Raw genomic sequence first — 18,411 nt, forward strand, 5'->3', positions numbered from 1 at the left:
AAAATGATATATACATCTGATATGGAGTCAAATGTGTAAACTGTGCAATGGTTATTCTATTTGTGTGAATCAAATGAGTATCTCCGACGTAACAGTAGACTGGAGAGATAAGGTCTATAGAGTAGTTGAATCTTTAAATGGTATTGGCCTGCTTGGTACCATGTGCCTCAATTTTGTGCTTTTTGATTTGTTCAAGTTTTTATAGCAGCTTACCTCACATGCCATTCATGTTCGTAGCCAATAATCGACTGACCTTGTCACGTGATAAAACGATAAATAAAAGAAACATATAGAGTTAAGTTTTTTCCTCCAAGGTGATGAGTGATAATGTCACTCTAAAAAGTGAGTATTGGTGGCTCATCCATTTGATTTTGATCTTTCAACAAATTTGCCCTGACCATTTGTTTGCTTTTGCTTCATTTAGTGGGATAAAATCCAAACCGTGTAAAACCTACAATCTAATATAATAAATATATGATAAACATATAAACATTAGTGTGAATCTAACTTAAATGGGGACCGACAACTTGTTTTAAAATAAACCTCTTAGGTTGCCATGCCAACTTTCTCTTCTTCCATATTTGTTGAGATTTATGGACAATAACACTCCTAAACTTAGAAGCAATAAGTAAAAAGGAATGAGTTGGAGGGGAGGGGGATATGCTTGGCCTAAAACCTAAGCAAAAATTGAGTTATGAGTGTGTGAAAGAATTGAGTTATGAGTTACTAAATGTTATGAGGATGGTTGGCAGGTCACATGGCCATCTCTCTCTCATGTGGCCCTTACAGCAAAGCTTCTCCACCTTATCTGTCTCTATTTGGTCCATGGTGGATGCAACAACCAAAATCTCTCTCCTCATTTCTTGATCCAACTAAGGAAATTACTACCTGCTCCATCCAAATACATCATGGCAAAAATTTCCTAGTTTAACACAAGAATAAAGTTTTATACAGTGATGGGAAAAAATACCCTTCATTTTGAATTAGAATTAAGCAATTTTTGCATATAAACAGACCAAGTTACCCTTGAGTGGGACAATGAATTCTTAGGAATGGGTTGCTTCCCTACTACTAAGATCAAACACCAAAGGTGGTTATACCAAAAAGTGATGACCAATTCCCAGTTTGATCAAGAAATAGGAGGTTAAGTCAACATGAAGATTATGGACTTATGGTCATCCAATTATATCATGCATAACTACGTATATATCGGATTATAGACATTTATAAATTAGTTAAATAAATTTTATCAAATCATTGAAATATTTATTCACCTATCATTTACATATACAGAAAGACAAAATTTTATGTAATATTGGGCATGGATTTAACTTATATTAGTTCTACAAATAAAAAAAATGTATTTTGTTTCATTTAATTATACTTTTAATCATTTACTTTTAAAAGAAAAAAAATTACCTTTTAAAAAAATATATTATATGCAAACACACACATATTCTCAATGAAAATTTTTACCCGCTTTTTAAAAATATAAAGAAGCCATATTTGGATTAAGATCAATTTTACCTTACACTATAGTAATTCATATATTAAATATAATTTAATGTACTTAAATAAATATTAAATAATTTCTAAATCAATATCCAAAATTCTCTTGTTTTTTCTTTTTCAAATAATAATTCAAAGGTCTAATACCTAAAAAAGTCTCGAAATTATTTAAAAAAATTCCGGTAAGTTTTTATAATTTTATTATGTTCGTTGACGCTCTTGTATTTTTTTTAATCCAAATAAACCTTATACTTTTATTGTGAGTAAAATGAGATTTTATAATTAATGATTAACTTAGTTAAAATATTTTTTATTATTTTATATCGTGTGACTTTAACGTGGCATGTTAATATATCAAAATTGATGATAATGTGATATACTGATATATCACAATTTATAATAACTTAGATATTTATCAAAATTGATCTAAAATAAAAATATAAAAGACTTTATTTAAATTTTTTAAAATAATTTAGATATTTATTTGAGTATAATGTCTGATTCAAGGGTAAACAAGTCACTTGAGAAAAGGATATTTCCGTCAATCTAGACGCCTCGAAAATTTAAAAAAAAAGAAAAACCCACAGAAACAAAATCCAACGGCATCCAACGGCCCAAAAACGGAAAAGGAGGGAAACAATATCAACCGTCCGATCTCACAGCCTTGACCTTCAATTCTCCGTTATAAAAATCCTCATTTCTTACTCCCACTGGCACTCCCCCATCTCCACTCCCTCCCTCTCTTATCTATCATCCTCCGACATCCATCCCCACTAGCACTCGCCTACTGTAAGCCCCAATCCCCAGATCTAATTTTTTACTCATTTATTTTATGCTTTTTTAGTTATCATTTCTTGATTTTCGCAGGAATTAAAAAAAAATTTCAAAAACAAAAATGAGGGAAATCCTTCACGTACAAGGTGGGCAGTGCGGGAACCAGATCGGATCCAAGTTCTGGGAAGTGGTCTGCGACGAGCACGGCATCGACCCCACAGGACGTTACATCGGAAACTCCGATCTGCAATTGGAGCGCGTAAATGTTTACTACAATGAGGCTTCGTGTGGAAGGTTTGTCCCACGCGCCGTGCTCATGGATCTCGAGCCGGGAACTATGGATAGTGTGAGGACTGGACCTTACGGACAGATCTTTAGGCCTGATAACTTCGTGTTTGGACAATCTGGAGCTGGGAATAATTGGGCTAAGGGGCATTACACTGAAGGAGCTGAGCTTATTGATGCTGTTCTTGATGTTGTTAGAAAGGAGGCTGAGAATTGTGACTGTCTCCAAGGTATAATTTTTTTAGTTCTTCTTTTAATACAAGTTTAACTGTTTTTTTCTTTAATATTGATGCTTTAAACGACATTTTAATGTCTGTAAAAGCATTTGGCTCATTAGTTNACATGGCAGATTAAAAAAATTTTCAAAAAAAAAAATGAGGGAAATCCTTCACGTACAAGGTGGGCAGTGCGGGAACCAGATCGGATCCAAGTTCTGGGAAGTGGTCTGCGACGAGCACGGCATCGACCCCACAGGACGTTACATCGGAAACTCCGATCTGCAATTGGAGCGTGTAAATGTTTACTACAATGAGGCTTCGTGTGGAAGGTTTGTCCCACGCGCCGTGCTCATGGATCTCGAGCCGGGAACTATGGATAGTGTGAGGACTGGACCTTACGGACAGATCTTTAGGCCTGATAACTTCGTGTTTGGACAATCTGGAGCTGGGAATAATTGGGCTAAGGGGCATTACACTGAAGGAGCTGAGCTTATTGATGCTGTTCTTGATGTTGTTAGAAAGGAGGCTGAGAATTGTGACTGTCTCCAAGGTATAATTTTTTTAGTTCTTCTTTTAATACAAGTTTAACTGTTTTTTTCTTTAATATTGATGCTTTAAACGACATTTTAATGTCTGTAAAAGCATTTGGCTCATTAGTTAATGTAGAAAGAGGAGTTTTAATCCCTTCCCCAATTCCAAAAAAAAAAAAAAAAAAAATTCCTATACACCAGCAGTCGAATACTCTAATTTATAAAATTTTGGCTATTTGTCTCTTTAATGTTTGCCACGTGTCCATTTGATTATAGAAAAGGAAGTAAAAATTGAATTAGAGTTATGTTAACATATTCAAAGTTCTTTATGCGGTAAAACAAACATCTTGGGCAATGGATAAAATAATAATGCTAATGAAATTTGCTTTGGAGATGTTGGTGTTGATGTTGGGGGTATCTTGTTTCTTTAATTTTGGTTTTTGGTTTTTATTTACATGTTTATTTGTTTGTGTGAATAGGTTTTCAAGTTTGCCACTCTCTGGGTGGAGGAACTGGTTCCGGGATGGGTACCCTGTTGATCTCAAAGATCAGAGAAGAATACCCTGATAGAATGATGCTCACTTTCTCTGTCTTCCCATCACCAAAGGTTTCAGATACAGTGGTTGAGCCATACAATGCCACCCTTTCTGTTCATCAGCTTGTTGAGAATGCTGATGAGTGCATGGTGTTGGACAATGAGGCTTTGTATGATATCTGTTTCAGGACCCTGAAGTTAACTACTCCTAGCTGTAAGTTTCAATTGTTTGACTTGATATTGTATGATTGCCTACAATTTCTTTTTATGTACAAAAATTGATTGTGTGTGTTGGTTTGGTATCTTGTATTACTTCCATTAAATTTCTGCGCAAAACTTGAGCAGTAACTGATTTGCAGAATAACTCTGTGGAATTGGTTTCAGTTGAGTTTTTTTTTTTTTTGAAAGTCTGGTTTCCGTTGAGTTATCTAATAATGTTTGCCTAAAGTTTTCTATTGCTGGTTTATTGTCTGGATTTCATTCTAAAGGATTATGTAAATGTACATCTTAGAAATAGGTGTTAATATCAGATAATATTGAACGAAGCAGGAGAATTGTTGTGATCTATAGTCAAGTATATTAGTGTATTTTTCCCAGATTTGGTTATAGTGTGAGTCTTTTGTTCCTAAATAATGCCATGGGATAGTATTGGCTGGCTAGGCGTGTTCTTTTGATATAATTGGGTAAATAATTTAAATTTATTCCTTTTTTCTAAAAAAAAATTGAATTCCCTCTTCTTACTGTATGAGTGAGAATTGATTGAGATTTATGTGGTTGATATTGTGGGAAGTGCTATACTCTTCTCCTGAATGCTACATTGCTATAAGGCTAATGCTGAAGTAACTTTCTTTTGTTGATTGTAACAGTTGGTGATCTGAACCATCTGATCTCTGCAACCATGAGTGGTGTCACATGCTGCCTTAGATTCCCTGGCCAGCTCAACTCTGACCTCCGAAAACTTGCAGTGAACCTCATTCCTTTCCCTCGTCTGCACTTCTTTATGGTTGGGTTTGCTCCTCTCCCCTCGAGGGGATCTCAGCAGTATCGTGCTCTAACTGTCCCAGAACTCACCCAGCAAATGTGGGATGCTAAGAATATGATGTGTGCTGCAGACCCACGACATGGTCGCTACCTCACAGCCTCAGCCATGTTCAGGGGGAAGATGAGCACCAAAGAGGTTGATGAGCAAATGATTAATGTTCAAAACAAGAACTCTTCATACTTTGTTGAGTGGATTCCAAACAATGTGAAGTCTAGTGTGTGTGATATTCCTCCTGAGGGCCTGTCTATGGCATCAACTTTCATTGGTAACTCAACCTCCATTCAGGAGATGTTCAGGCGAGTGAGTGAGCAATTCACTGCCATGTTTAGGAGGAAGGCTTTCTTGCACTGGTACACTGGGGAAGGAATGGATGAAATGGAGTTCACTGAGGCTGAGAGCAACATGAATGACCTTGTATCTGAATATCAGCAGTACCAGGATGCTACAGCTGATGAGGAACTTGAATATGAGGAGGAGGAGGAGGAGGAGGAAGGTGTTCATGAGATGTGAGAGATGTAAAGGCTGTGTGCTACTTTATATTGTGGACTGTGGTAATGCCTCGATATACTGCTTGAGAGTTAAAAAGTGCAATTTTCTGTTAGATTGAGTGGTAACATATGTGAAAAGCTGTTTTTATTACTCTTTTTATCTGTTTGAATTCTAGCCTTGCTGTTCAATTCGTTTGCTATAATGAAAGTTAATAGTATTTGTTATATCTGTTTCTTTTCCTGCTATTGTCTTTTTATATTTGGTACAAAATATAATGAAATTCATCTTATTCCTATGGAGTAGACTTGGAATTTTATTAATGAGCTGAAGATGGGCTAGGTTTAGTTAGAATAAATTAATTACCTTTCATTTGAAGAAGAAAAAGGTTTAGTGACAAAGAAATTAATTAAAATAAAAAAATAAAAAGAAGAAAAAAGTGAGGGCATTTTAATATTTACCTTCGAACAAATAGTAATTCGACTAATGAAATCCTAACATCAGTTATTTTTTCAAGAGATAAATAATGTTTCAAAATAATGAGGTAGGTTTATTTTCAATAAGATCCAAGGATGACAATAATTTTTCCCAATTAAATTATAATTAATACAGAATCGAGTTATGATTTAATCCAATTATTTAATTTGATAGTAATTAAAGGTGATTGATTTTAAAATTAATTAAAATTTTCAATCATATTTATAACTAAGTATATTTCCGCATAACTTTTTTTTTTTCAAAACAAAATCATAGTAACCCCATTCATTTAGACATAACAATTTTAAATGACATTTCAAATCATGATTCGTAACTTTAGTGAAAAGATTTATATACGTAAATAATTTTGAAAATTCAAATCATCTAAATAGTAAAAGCAGAAAATATATTATTTTTTAATACAAATCAAGGAGGAAAGGTAAGGAAAGGGTGGACCGAAATTCAGAACAAGTCACCTATAGACTGGCAGCTGACTAATGACCATTGAATTCAAGACTTCTAATCTACTTAGAGGTAGTTATGAATCAGACCAAACTCGGTTAATACTTTGAAACTTTAAAAGCTTTATAATTTTAAAATATTAAAAATATTTTTTATATATTTAAATATATTATTTAGTAATTTAATAATAATATAAAATCGAACGGCCCGGCCTGAGTTGGATCAGGCCCGTGGACACCTCGACAGTCTAGTAGAGCCTACCATTAAAGTCTGATTGTGGTTACCCCATTGGTGTCCCTATCCCTGTAGTGGCTATTGTCGAAGATGGGTGACTGCGAGCTCCCCGAGTCAGTTTCGCTAGGAAAAGAGAGACCAAGACAACAGACCTCTAATCAAGATACTATTATAAATTTTGGAGAGAACAGCAGCCGACTAAAAGGAGGGGTATTGCCTTAGGCAATGGTTAATAGGACGAGGAATTTATAAATACTGTATACATATAGCTCTAAAAACCTTGTCTCTTTAGCCATAAAAGGATAGAACAACCTAACGCAACCGTCCTACCATTGGAGGACTTCCATATCTTCATTTACCAATTTTATAACCTTTGTGGAAATCTCCCTCGGAGGCAGATTCCCACAGTTGTACAACCTTTCCTTGTCAACCTGCTTAGCAAAGTCAATGATTTGGGAGGATATATATATACATCTAAAGTATGCAGAATAAAAATATTGCAGAAAAATGTTAAAGGTGATCAACAAAACGGCTCCCAGCATCCTTATGAAACATAAAGAACATAATCCGAAATAGGGAATAACACTAGCAGTAACCACACAGACACTGAGAGAGAATTCGGCTTTGGTTTCCAAAATGAGGAATAAACTAACTATCCAAGGAGTCCCTGGAGTTAACAATAGAGTTGGGGGCTAGAATCTCTTGCCATTCCCTTATAAAAGAGATGCCATGCCTTGATTTGATCAAGACAACATACAGCTCACAAGCAACTGAAAACTTGCTAAGCTCTCAAGCCTCAAAAATGGTGACTATCTCCATATTGTTTTTATTTCCTTCTACTTCCATTTACTTCTCCCACATCCCCCTCTGTATTGTTAATGTACTGACTGTTGTTTTTCGATTTCAGGATGCTAAGAAAGGTGGATTCCGAGCTTGCTCTTTTGTTTTTGGTGAGAACTATGCTCTTAAAAAGCTTGCAAATTAGGATTTGCTTAGGTAACTTGATCATAATGAAGTAATTAAATAAACTCATTCATGTTTCTCTTCTGATATGTAGCATTGGGGGCCCTTGAGAATATTGGATTTGTTGCTAACATGGTTAGCATGGTTCTGTATTTCCACTTTATGATGAAACTTGATCTTCCCACTTCTTCAAATACTCTTACAAACTTCTTGGGCTCAGTGTGCTTGCTCACACTGCTAGGAGGCTTCATTTCAGACACTTACTTGAACCGACTGTATACAATTTTGATATTTGGATCACTGGAAGTAATAGTAAGTTTAACTATATCAAAGTGTGCCTCGCTTTATACAAGTTCAACTACTTCCTAATCCTTTGCTTATTAATTTCCTCAATATTTTCTTAATCCTGCTTTTATTCGCAGGGACTGTCAATGGTTACCATTCAAGCTTATTCAAAAGACCTGCGGCCCGATCTTCTTTGCCAGAAGGATTGTGTCAAAGGCGGCTTAGCATTGATGTTCTATGGCTCGCTTTCTCTATTAGCCTTGGGTACAGGTGGAGTCAAAGGAGCTCTTCCGGCACTTGGTGCTGATCAATTTGATTCCAAGGATCCAAAAGGAGCAAAGCAGATTGGAAGCTATTTTAATTGGTACTTATTAAGCACCACTTTTGGAGCAGTAATTGGTGTCTCATTCGTAGTGTGGGTCAGCATGAACGAGGCTTGGTACTGGGGTTTCTTCATGGGCACTATGACTGCTATTATTGGATTCATTGCAGTTGCTCTTGGGAAGCCATTTTACCGCTTTCCCCCTCTTCGGAACAGTCCTCTACTGAGAATAGTGCAGGTTTATTTTCTCACCTTCTCTGTCCCTCGTGCTCATATAGTACCGTATAATATTTGACTCCTGATAAGAGTGAATTGTGGATTGTTCAGGTTATCGTGGTTGCAATGAAAAACCGAAGATTGTCATTACCAGAAAATTCTGATGAACTTTTCGAGATCAATGATAAAGATATAAATCAATACGATAAAAAACTCTCTCATACCAATCAGTTCAGGTGAATATATACCATGAACTTGTTATTTTCACTTCAGAGAGTGATCAAATAAACAATCAAATACTCTTCTTGACAGTAATTAATACTTTTAGTAGTTCATTGATGAGGTTACTAAAACGCAAAGTCACTTGCCAAATCAGACCTGATTTAGTAGATTGACATTTTAGATCTTTACCGACAACATCTATGCAAATTAATTCCTACGACTGAAACAGGTCACTAGACAAGGCTGCTATTCTTCCTCAAGAGACTACTCCAGAGCCCTGGAAAGTTTGCACGGTGACACAAGTTGAGGAAGTCAAGGTTTTGACAAGGATGTTGCCCATCTTAGCCAGTACCATTATAATGAACACATGCATGGCCCAATTGCAGACATTCTCAGTGCACCAAGGGTTCTTCATGGATCCATATATTTTTGGCAAAAAATTCCCTTCAGCATCTGTACCAGTAATTCCTCTAGTTTTTATGATATTCTTAATACCCATGTATGAGTTTCTTCTTGTCCCTTTCGCTCGAAAAATCACTGGACATCCATCAGGCATCACACAACTACAGCGGGTTGGAGTTGGTCTTGTCCTTTCTATCATATCAATGGGTGTTGCCGGCCTAGTTGAAGTTAAGAGGAGGGATCAGGCCATAAAAGATCCGTACAAGCCTATTAGTCTATTCTGGCTTTCCTTCCAATATGGAATATTTGGACTAGCAGACATGTTCACAATTGTTGGACTAATGGAGTTCTTCTACAAGGAAGCTCCCTCAGGGATGAAATCGCTTGCTACTTCCTTCGCGTGGTTATCTCTATCATTTGGCAACTTCTTGAGTACTGCATTTGTCAACATTATAAACACTGTCACTGAGAAGATCACTCCAAGCAAGACAGGGTGGATACATGGTGATAACTTAAATGCCAATAATCTGAATCTCTTCTATTGGTTCCTAGCTGTCCTTAGCACCCTCAACTTTATTATCTATCTGTTTTGTGCTTCATGGTATAAGTACAAGGAAGACACAGCAGAATCCGAGACTGGAACAAAGAGCAGATATGATGATCAAGTTACTCAGAACTAAGAAGCAGCTTTGAATTTGTATGATGATGAAGGCACTGATTAGAGATATAATTTGTGGCAGTGTCACCACAGAGCCAATAAGTTTATCACATAATCAGTTTTGTGATCCTTTTTTTGTCCTCCTATATTTGATTTGTATCGCTTAAGGTTTTATAAATGCTGTTGCAGTTCTGTGCAAAAGTAGTGCCAACTTTCTTGTACACCATAAATAAAAATTTCTGCACTATTCTTAGATCAATGACTCAAAAGATTCAGTGAAGTGCCACGTTGATGATGCCCTCACTTGCAAGCTGCATGAACATTCTATTAGTACAAACTACAAAGACTTCACATGCCCTGGCTTCCAGCTGGTGCACATACAGGAGATATCATACTTATAAATTCAATCTGTCAGGCAATCTAAGAAGCAAGACGGATGGCTCTAGAGTCGTCCAAGGAAAACAAAATCCTTGGACATGGCTGAGCAAGCACTGCCTACGAAAGTGATTGGTGCAACATTGTTGTCTTTAGTTGCCAATGATTCCAAAAAGTGTATAATTCCATTAAGGGTAAGTCATTCTTTACTAGGATGATTAAGGTGGTGCAGTGAAGATTCAAACTTAAAAGTCTCATTATTGAAGTGCTAAACATGGATTATTGCTGTTGGGGGTTGCTTTTGAAAACTTATTCTGATAATTAGCTATGTAAGAAGTGAAAATATCAATTCTGGTACATGATTAGAAAGAGAAGAGGTGATGATGATATGCTGCAATGATTTGTGAAGGGTTTTGCTAACCAGGTTCTTGCTAAATTTGATGGTTTGAAGGTTGTAGCTGTGACTTAACATTATTGTACTTATGCTTGAAAATTTTAATTAATATGAGTTTCTTGGTTTTACTTTTGTGACATTGCTAGCTATTTTAATTAATTTTTTAACCATGAAAAATACTTGATAATTTTCATTTAAAACAGAAATTTATAGAAATAATAGTAAGATTCATGAAAATTATCTTTAGTTTTCATATATGTAATTTATCAAATGAATTTTAAATTTTATTTTCCATTCGAACTTTTGTTCAATTTTTTTATACATGTGATTTTAAACTATATAATGAAAAGTAATTGTTTTTTATCCCATAATTTTTTATCTCATTTGAACACAAAATCTTTAAAGTAGAATATTAAGTCCACAAGAATTTTCATAAGAAAGTTAACAGAAAATTTCATCTAAATTTTTTTTATGCTTATGTTTGGTAAGAGAGAAAGAGAGAGAAAGGAAAGAGAGAAGAAAAGTATTTTTGTCTTTCCCTTCTTTCCTTGGCTACGAGGGAAATAAGAAAAATATTTTTTATTTAAGATTTACATAATATTTGAAAAAGTTTTGAATAATTTAAAAAATTTAAATAAATCTTTTTTTTTATTGTGTTCAATAAGTTTTTATATTTTTATTTGAATCAAATAAAATTTTATAAAAAATTCTTAANCCCTTCTTTCCTTGGCTACGAGGGAAATAAGAAAAATATTTTTTATTTAAGATTTACATAATATTTGAAAAAGTTTTGAATAATTTAAAAAATTTAAATAAATCTTATTGTTTTATTATGTTCAATTAAGTTTTATATTTTTATTTTGATCAAATAAACTTTTATAACTAAAATTGTCATTAATTAAAATTTTACTTTTCATTTTATATTCATTTGGTGTTGATATTGATGTGATATTGATATAAACAATACAAATATTACATAATCATACCATTTATATCACATTATCATATATTATTATGACTTGTTAAAATATCATGTTAACATTACATTACATAAAATAATAAGTGACATTTAAAATAACAATAATTAATTAATTTTTAATAATAAATATTATTTTTTAAAATAAAAAATAAAACATTTAATCGAAAATAATAAAAATTAAAATTTTGTTTAAATTTTTTAAATAACTTAAATTTTTTTAAAAATATTATGTCTTCAAATTTTACCTCAAATCTCTTTTTTTTTTTTTCTCTATTTTGTCACAGCAAAATGAATCAATAAACATTCAATCAAATAATAATTTATAAAAAAAAAAAGACAAAATTAAATGATTGAACGCTGAAATTTACTTACATCCACAATAAAAAAAAAACATTTCCATTAACTAAACACACATGGATATTCCTTCTTTCCTACAAAGAGATTGTTAGTCTTTGTAGGGTACCGTAGCAATGGAGTGAATACAAACAGAAGAGGAATGAAGAAGAAAAGCGACGTGGTGTCTAATTGACATAAGGCACGTGTAGCAGTAGGTGGTAGGGCACATGCACAGCTTGGAATGCCACCGACACTCTTTCTAGTATCATCATCTCACATGTCGACCTCCTTCTATTCTATTTTTTGTATTAACAAATATGGGAGAGAAGAAAATTAATGATGCTATACCCCAATCCAATAAGTATAAGTAACCTTCAATTCCTCGCGGACTTAGCCTGATGACAACCTAATATCAACTGCTTCGGTTTCCCATCACTGATATTTGATAAGTCCAATATTTTATCTTACGATTCAAATTTAAATATTTTACACAAAAATTTATCCCTTCAACATTTTATTAATAAACCCAGTAAAAGGCAAATCTAAGCAGAGATTAAAGAGAGAGCTCATATTTTTCATGCATAAAATTTATTAGTGGTCAATTTAGTTGTTACTGTACATATATATATATATATATATATATATATATATATACACACCTTTTTAATAGTACCCCCAATTATTTGCCCCATATTAATTATTGTAAGAATTAAGATACTATATGATACGTATGTGAAAATTTAAAATGAATTGATCTGTTTTATTAACAAATTTACTATCAATGTGAAGGCTTAGCTAGGGGGCATTCAATTCCAACAAACTTGTACAGAAAAATTATAAAATAATTAAGATATATAGTAAACAAAGAGAAATTAGTTATGTTCAATATATAGTTGTTGGTGGTTTGATTCTTTCTTTGCCAGTGGGGTGACAGCCCCTTCAGCCACCTAACTTAGTCTACTTACCAAATCCAATCAACTGGTTGTTATTTCTGTCCTTTATAAGAAAAACAATGTATCCACCAATTTCCGGATGACTTTATGAATTACTACACAAAGACAAATAAATATCTTTGAGGCTTCTTCTTCCTTTTAATTTAACCTCAAAAGATAAAAATATTGTTAAAAAAAACATATAAATGCTAGCCTTTGATTGATTAAAGACTAGTGAATTAAATTTGAATGGTTATATATAGATAAAATCATAAATATATTACTTTCAGTCGTTTAACAAATGAAATCAATGTGCGGTTGCAAATAGATAAAAATCTGCTATAAAAGCTGGAAATTTAGGGTGTAAAATTTGTCATGTCATTGTCCACGTGATAAAAGATATTATAAGTTTTCATGGCAGATGATACCTGCCCCTATCATTGTTCACTTGTTCATACATTTGCATTTATAGAAGTCTGTATCCCATTTTGAAGAGGAAGCCTTGAAAGAGACCTTCATAGAGGCATTTACAATGGCTTCTTTAGTTCTTTTTTTTTTGGAGGGGGGGTGTATTTAAATTCTATTGTTTATAAGATAATAGAATTACTAGTTCAAGCATTCACTGCAAAATATAAGCCACTCAAAACACTAGGGCTTGAACCATAACTATTGGATCAACCATGACATTTGAGTAACTAAGCAGTTGACTTGAACCTTAGCATTATTGAATGTGTGTGTATATATACACACATATATATATATATATATACACACACATATATATATGTTCTACCATATTCTATGGCTGTGTTGAACTGAGAGGTGACCTTCCAGCATTTACCATATTCTACTAGCAAGTTGAATTGCAACTGTGAGTCTTGCCCTTTGAATAGTAGTTCATTTTGGAGCATTTAACCATTTTTGTTTTCTTGCATAACACAGTTAAAATTCATTATCCAAAAAGAATTGATCAGAATGGAACGGATGTGTGAGCAAGCTTTATTTTCCTCAAAACTGCTGTTAGAAACAATAAAATTGCAAACAATCTAGTAATCAAGTCTTTCAAGTCTTGTGATGATGAGTAAATTATTCTGGTTTTGGGTAGTTAATAACTTTTGAGTTGGGAGATTATTCCTTTCTTATCATCCACTCAGCTGTTAAAGGAAAAAAAATTATGAATCTGACAATGTAATGGCTCTGGGACCATCACAAAAAAGATAGACCATTCTAGTAATTCCATGCAAAGGCAAGGCTACATATACAAATCACTAGGTGGCAATTCCATTGCTTTTGGTTCTCTCAGTAGAAGAGGTGAAGTCCCGGGGTTAAGACTATAGGCCACCAAACAGCACAGAAACCAAGAATGATAAAACAGAGAGGTTACACTAGTACTTCAGTTCTGCAATTCTTCACAATTTCTTGTCTTCTGCTTCTCTCTTTTTCAGGATCTGTTACAGCTTACAAGAACTATACAGTTGGTGACTCCCTGGGCTGGTATGACACCCTTGAAAAGCCTACTGTAAACTACCAGAAATGGGCAGCTGCCAAAAACTTCAGCTTGGGAGATTTCCTCAGTAAGATATCTTTATACTTGCATCTCTCTTAAATTGTTACTCTTTTGATGTTGTCGTTCATGAATTATGAGCAATATATATTTACTTTTGCTTTCCTTCTAGTTTCCTATCTGTAGTCATGACAAAAATCTGTGGATTTTTAGTAAATTTCCATAAACAGAAGAAACCATGTGAACCCATATAAGGAAATGTTTCCATAAGTTAAGTTGGAGATCTTCAGTTCACAAATACTCAAGTTACTGATCTGTTGTGAAGTATTATAACAATATGAACTCCCAAGAAAATCTGTTTTTTTTTTTTTTTAATTTAGCTGCAACTTTCTGAATTCCTTTTGCAGAAACTCTTAACTGAGGAAAAGAAATGAACTAATCCAAATTGCTTTCTTGAATTTTTTTTTTCCCTAAGCTTCTCCTTGAATTTGCTCCACTCATACTTCGTCTCAACTATTGATTTCCTTTCCTTTCTTCTTCTTTTCTTTTTGGGGTTTTTATTACTCCTAAATCCTAATAGGCACTGCTGATGGAGAAAACTAAAAGGCTGATAGTACAACCTAATTCACTCTTGACTCTTCCATTAGTTTAGAGAAAAGAAAAGTACTCTATTAATCAAGTACCTTTAAGTTATGCTTTCCCACTTAAGCATAGATGTGATTGAAAAAACTTATTCCAAAAAGAGAAGCATTTACTACCGAGAATGCATAGATTTTGTCCATACACCTGGCCTTGCATGCATCTCAACCGTTACCTTTTTTGAGTTTCTCTCGATAGATGTTTTCCTCCCAATCCCCCATGAATTTATTGACTTCAATAATTACAAGTTTATGTAGTGAAAAAAAGATGGATTGTGTTGCAAGAAGTTTCCCATGTGCAATACCATTATAAGAATTTCGCTGACTGACATGCTTAAAGTTGAGGGCATTAGCTTCTTGGATTCGGAGAATAGCATGCATGAGCATTGAACCCTCTTTTTCCAAGCTGGCAGAAGATGATTGTTTTGCCGGTGATGGAATAATAAAAAGTACACATAAAAAAATGAAAGGTTTGCACTTTGAAGAATATTCTGACAATTCTCTGTTGTGTTCACTATTTCTCTGTTACAGAATATATTGGCCAGATAGAAGCTATTTCTTTATGTTATTTCTCCACAAATTGGGTACATCTAACTAATTAGGGTATTGTTTTGTGAGTATTCAATATGGACCATTTGGTTCTTTGGTCACTCTAATTCACAGGTTTGATTACTATTTGTTTTTATTTTAAACATAAAATTTGGAAATAGAGAAATTGTTTCTTTCTGACAGTACTCTGTGTTCATTTTGTTTATGCAGTCTTTAATACAGATAATAACCATTCAGTAGTGCAAACATACAATTTCACCATATACAAGCTCTGTGATGACAATGATGCTTTGCAAAACGATACCATCGAATGGTCGGCGGCCAATCCATCGGCCACGGTGCCTTATCCAGTCTCAGTGCCAGTTCCCTTGGTGAAGGAAGGGATGAATTATTTCTTCTCCAGTGATTATGATGGTGAGCAGTGCCAGAATGGTCAGCAATTCAAAATAAATGTGACTCACGGCCAAGGGTTACCCAAGAGCCTAGAAGAACCAGATGACGCCCCAGCTCCAAACAGTCCTGATTTTGGGAGTGATGATTCTGCCCCGGATACTATTGTACCTGCAAACTTCAATCATCCCATTGAAGAGGAAAGTGATAAGGATGAGGATTCGGGATCATTTTCTTTACTTTTCAACTCTTTGGATCGAAAATTGAACGGGTTTTTAATATTATTAGGAATTTTTTGCATATTTTGAATATTTATACTTTACTTTGTTTTTTATTATAATATTCTTTTTTCCCTTTATAGAATAAAATCGACATCCTTATAATTTTATTTGTGAATTTTGAATGCAAGAGTGTATCAGTGTTTAGGGAATGCATTTGGTGTTGTACAGTCATAGTAATGATAATAATAATAAAATATAAGTATTTGAATATTTGATCCCATAATTGATATCAATTTTTTAATAAAATATTAATAGTGGAACACAATGATATTCGGCCCTCATTCACTTATTAATTGTTATTATGTAAGAATGGGCAAGAACTTGTAGTTAGATTGCATATTATATATAAAAAATATATATCATAAAGTGAAAAACTTTTGGCAAAAGGAAAAATCAAATTATGAATTATAAGAAACGAGATTGGTCTATATCTAACCAAACTCAATGATCTTAAATTGGTGCATCATTAATTGGTGTTATAAATTAAACCTTAGCATAGCTGTCTCGTTGTTCGTATTTAAAGTATTTATCATATTTTAATTTTATTTATTTTTTATTTTTTTTGTCATTAATATAAGTATCCTTTAATCACTTTTTGATTTACATAATATATCTATATTTGATTAGTTTAGCTCTCTCTTGTCATTAGAATGGGTGCGCCCTAATCACTTTTTGGGTGAGATAAATTGTTTTAATGAGATTGTTGTTACATTTTCTTGATTAAAAAATTGGAACTATTTTTTTTGGGAAAAAGAATTAAGTAAAAAAAATATAAATTAATTTATAAATAGAGTTTTCAAAATTAACATAAACAATGACAAAAGAATAACCCTGCAATGCAGGGGCTTAAAAATTAGTTATTTATAATAATCAATACTTCGTACTTGTATAAGTTACTTTAATTAAAATTAATACTAAATTTTGGTGTATTTATTTGTTGATTTAAGAAGAGACTATTATTCGAATCTTATTCTGTCCCGCCCCTCCCCCACTACTGTAAGGCTAATGGAGTAAAAAGGGTCGAGAGGATTATTGAAAATAGTATAATTAGAGCCCATTTGAAACAAAATTAAGAGAAACAAAACAAAACAAAAAGAATAAAATTTATACTCTTTGACCGACAACTTTACATCTATGCTACATAGTTTAAAAGAAAAATAAAAAATAAAAATGTATATATAGAGGCCTTTTTTCGTATCCCTAATTACAATAATTGAACTTTGTTAAGGACTTGATCGAAGCACAAGAAATATATATTGCTCGTGTTTATTCAAGAGAAGACTCTTTTCTTAGTGAAACTTCATCTTCCCCTGTGGCATGTTTGGTTGGGGTATTCCTACTTCCCCTGGTTCTAAACTTACGTTTGGTTCATTTGATTCTCCAAGAATGATTTTTCTTTAAAAATATGGAATAGTTAATATTGAATCTCCTTGACATTAACTATTCTATACGAGTAGGAATGGGTTAAAAAATTTTTTAAACAAGAATGCTTTTAGCTTTTTTGTGAAAATTACTATCTTATATATAATAAAATCTAACATTCAATCTGATGCTCCAACTCCAAATTAGGACTTTATATGAAGAATGACTAAAAGGTTATCATACCAAGTTATAAATTGAGTCAATATCTTGATTTTGAAGAAAAATTAATCACTTTTCTTTTTTGAAAAACATTTCTGAAAATATGATTTTCCCTCTCACCAATTCAATTTCCATTTTAGTTTTTATACAAGAATTCGAAAAACTAAAACAACCGAGCTTAGATCTAGCCTCAGTATGAGTATTGAAAAATAAGATCTAAAGCAAAGAGCATAGACACCAAGCATAGGTTCTTGTGCACTTACAACGGTAATAATAACACAAAATTAAAGTAACGGTTAAGCTGGATGAGAAACAAAGATCAAAATAATACTTGGACAAAGAGTTTTGAACATTAAAAGTAAAACAACACAACTATATGCCGTATAACACGAAACAACTAACTAGACTTATTTAAACAACCCTTTATCATCTGTTTAAGACTATCCATACTGACAATGATGAAATGACACCGTTTTGCCTCAACCTTTAAGCCTTCATTTTTCAAATGGTTGTTGACTCCCGCCAAACACACTTTCTTCCATAGCAGCTTTTATTCAAATTTCAATCACTTTTGAAATAAAATTAAATAATAACATAAAACTGAGGGACTCCACCACCTTCAGTTCACCCCTGACCACAAAAAATGCAAAATTGGTGCTCTAACGGCCAAATTTTGTGAGTCGAATACCCACCAAGTCCTTATATCTATGTACTTTGTTAAATTTAGTCCATATACTCAAAATAAAAGCAATTTAATCTCTTGATTTTGAGAATTATTTCAATTTAGTCCCTTCTTTTAACGGCACCCAATATAGTCGTTAAAAGGATGATA

The 18,411-nt window shown here is 33.2% G+C and overlaps 2 protein-coding genes and 1 pseudogene across 3 annotated transcripts; all 3 read left to right on the forward strand.

Annotated features, from left to right (window-relative positions):
* On the forward strand, positions 2,205–5,608 carry LOC18590035 (tubulin beta-5 chain). Of its 2 annotated transcripts, XM_007015307.2 has the most exons (4): positions 2,205–2,298; positions 2,377–2,798; positions 3,796–4,065; positions 4,718–5,608. In XM_007015307.2, the coding sequence occupies exons 2-4, from the start codon at positions 2,405–2,407 to the stop codon at positions 5,401–5,403; spliced, it is 1,350 nt and encodes a 449-aa protein (XP_007015369.2). In that variant the 5' UTR covers positions 2,205–2,298; positions 2,377–2,404; the 3' UTR covers positions 5,404–5,608. The 2 variants fall into 2 exon arrangements, with proteins under 2 accessions (XP_007015369.2, XP_017983481.1); XM_018127992.1 differs by lacking the exons at positions 2,205–2,298; positions 2,377–2,798 and adding an exon at positions 2,924–3,336.
* On the forward strand, positions 7,588–9,873 carry LOC18590036 (annotated as a pseudogene).
* On the forward strand, positions 13,666–16,142 carry LOC18590037 (blue copper protein). The gene is made up of 2 exons (XM_007015310.2): positions 13,666–14,210; positions 15,538–16,142. Exons 1-2 carry the CDS (start codon positions 14,000–14,002, stop codon positions 16,023–16,025), a joined length of 699 nt encoding a protein of 232 aa, XP_007015372.2. The 5' UTR covers positions 13,666–13,999; the 3' UTR covers positions 16,026–16,142.

Source organism: Theobroma cacao, chromosome 9 (assembly GCF_000208745.1).
Source record: "Theobroma cacao cultivar B97-61/B2 chromosome 9, Criollo_cocoa_genome_V2, whole genome shotgun sequence".
NCBI lineage: Eukaryota > Viridiplantae > Streptophyta > Magnoliopsida > Malvales > Malvaceae > Theobroma > Theobroma cacao.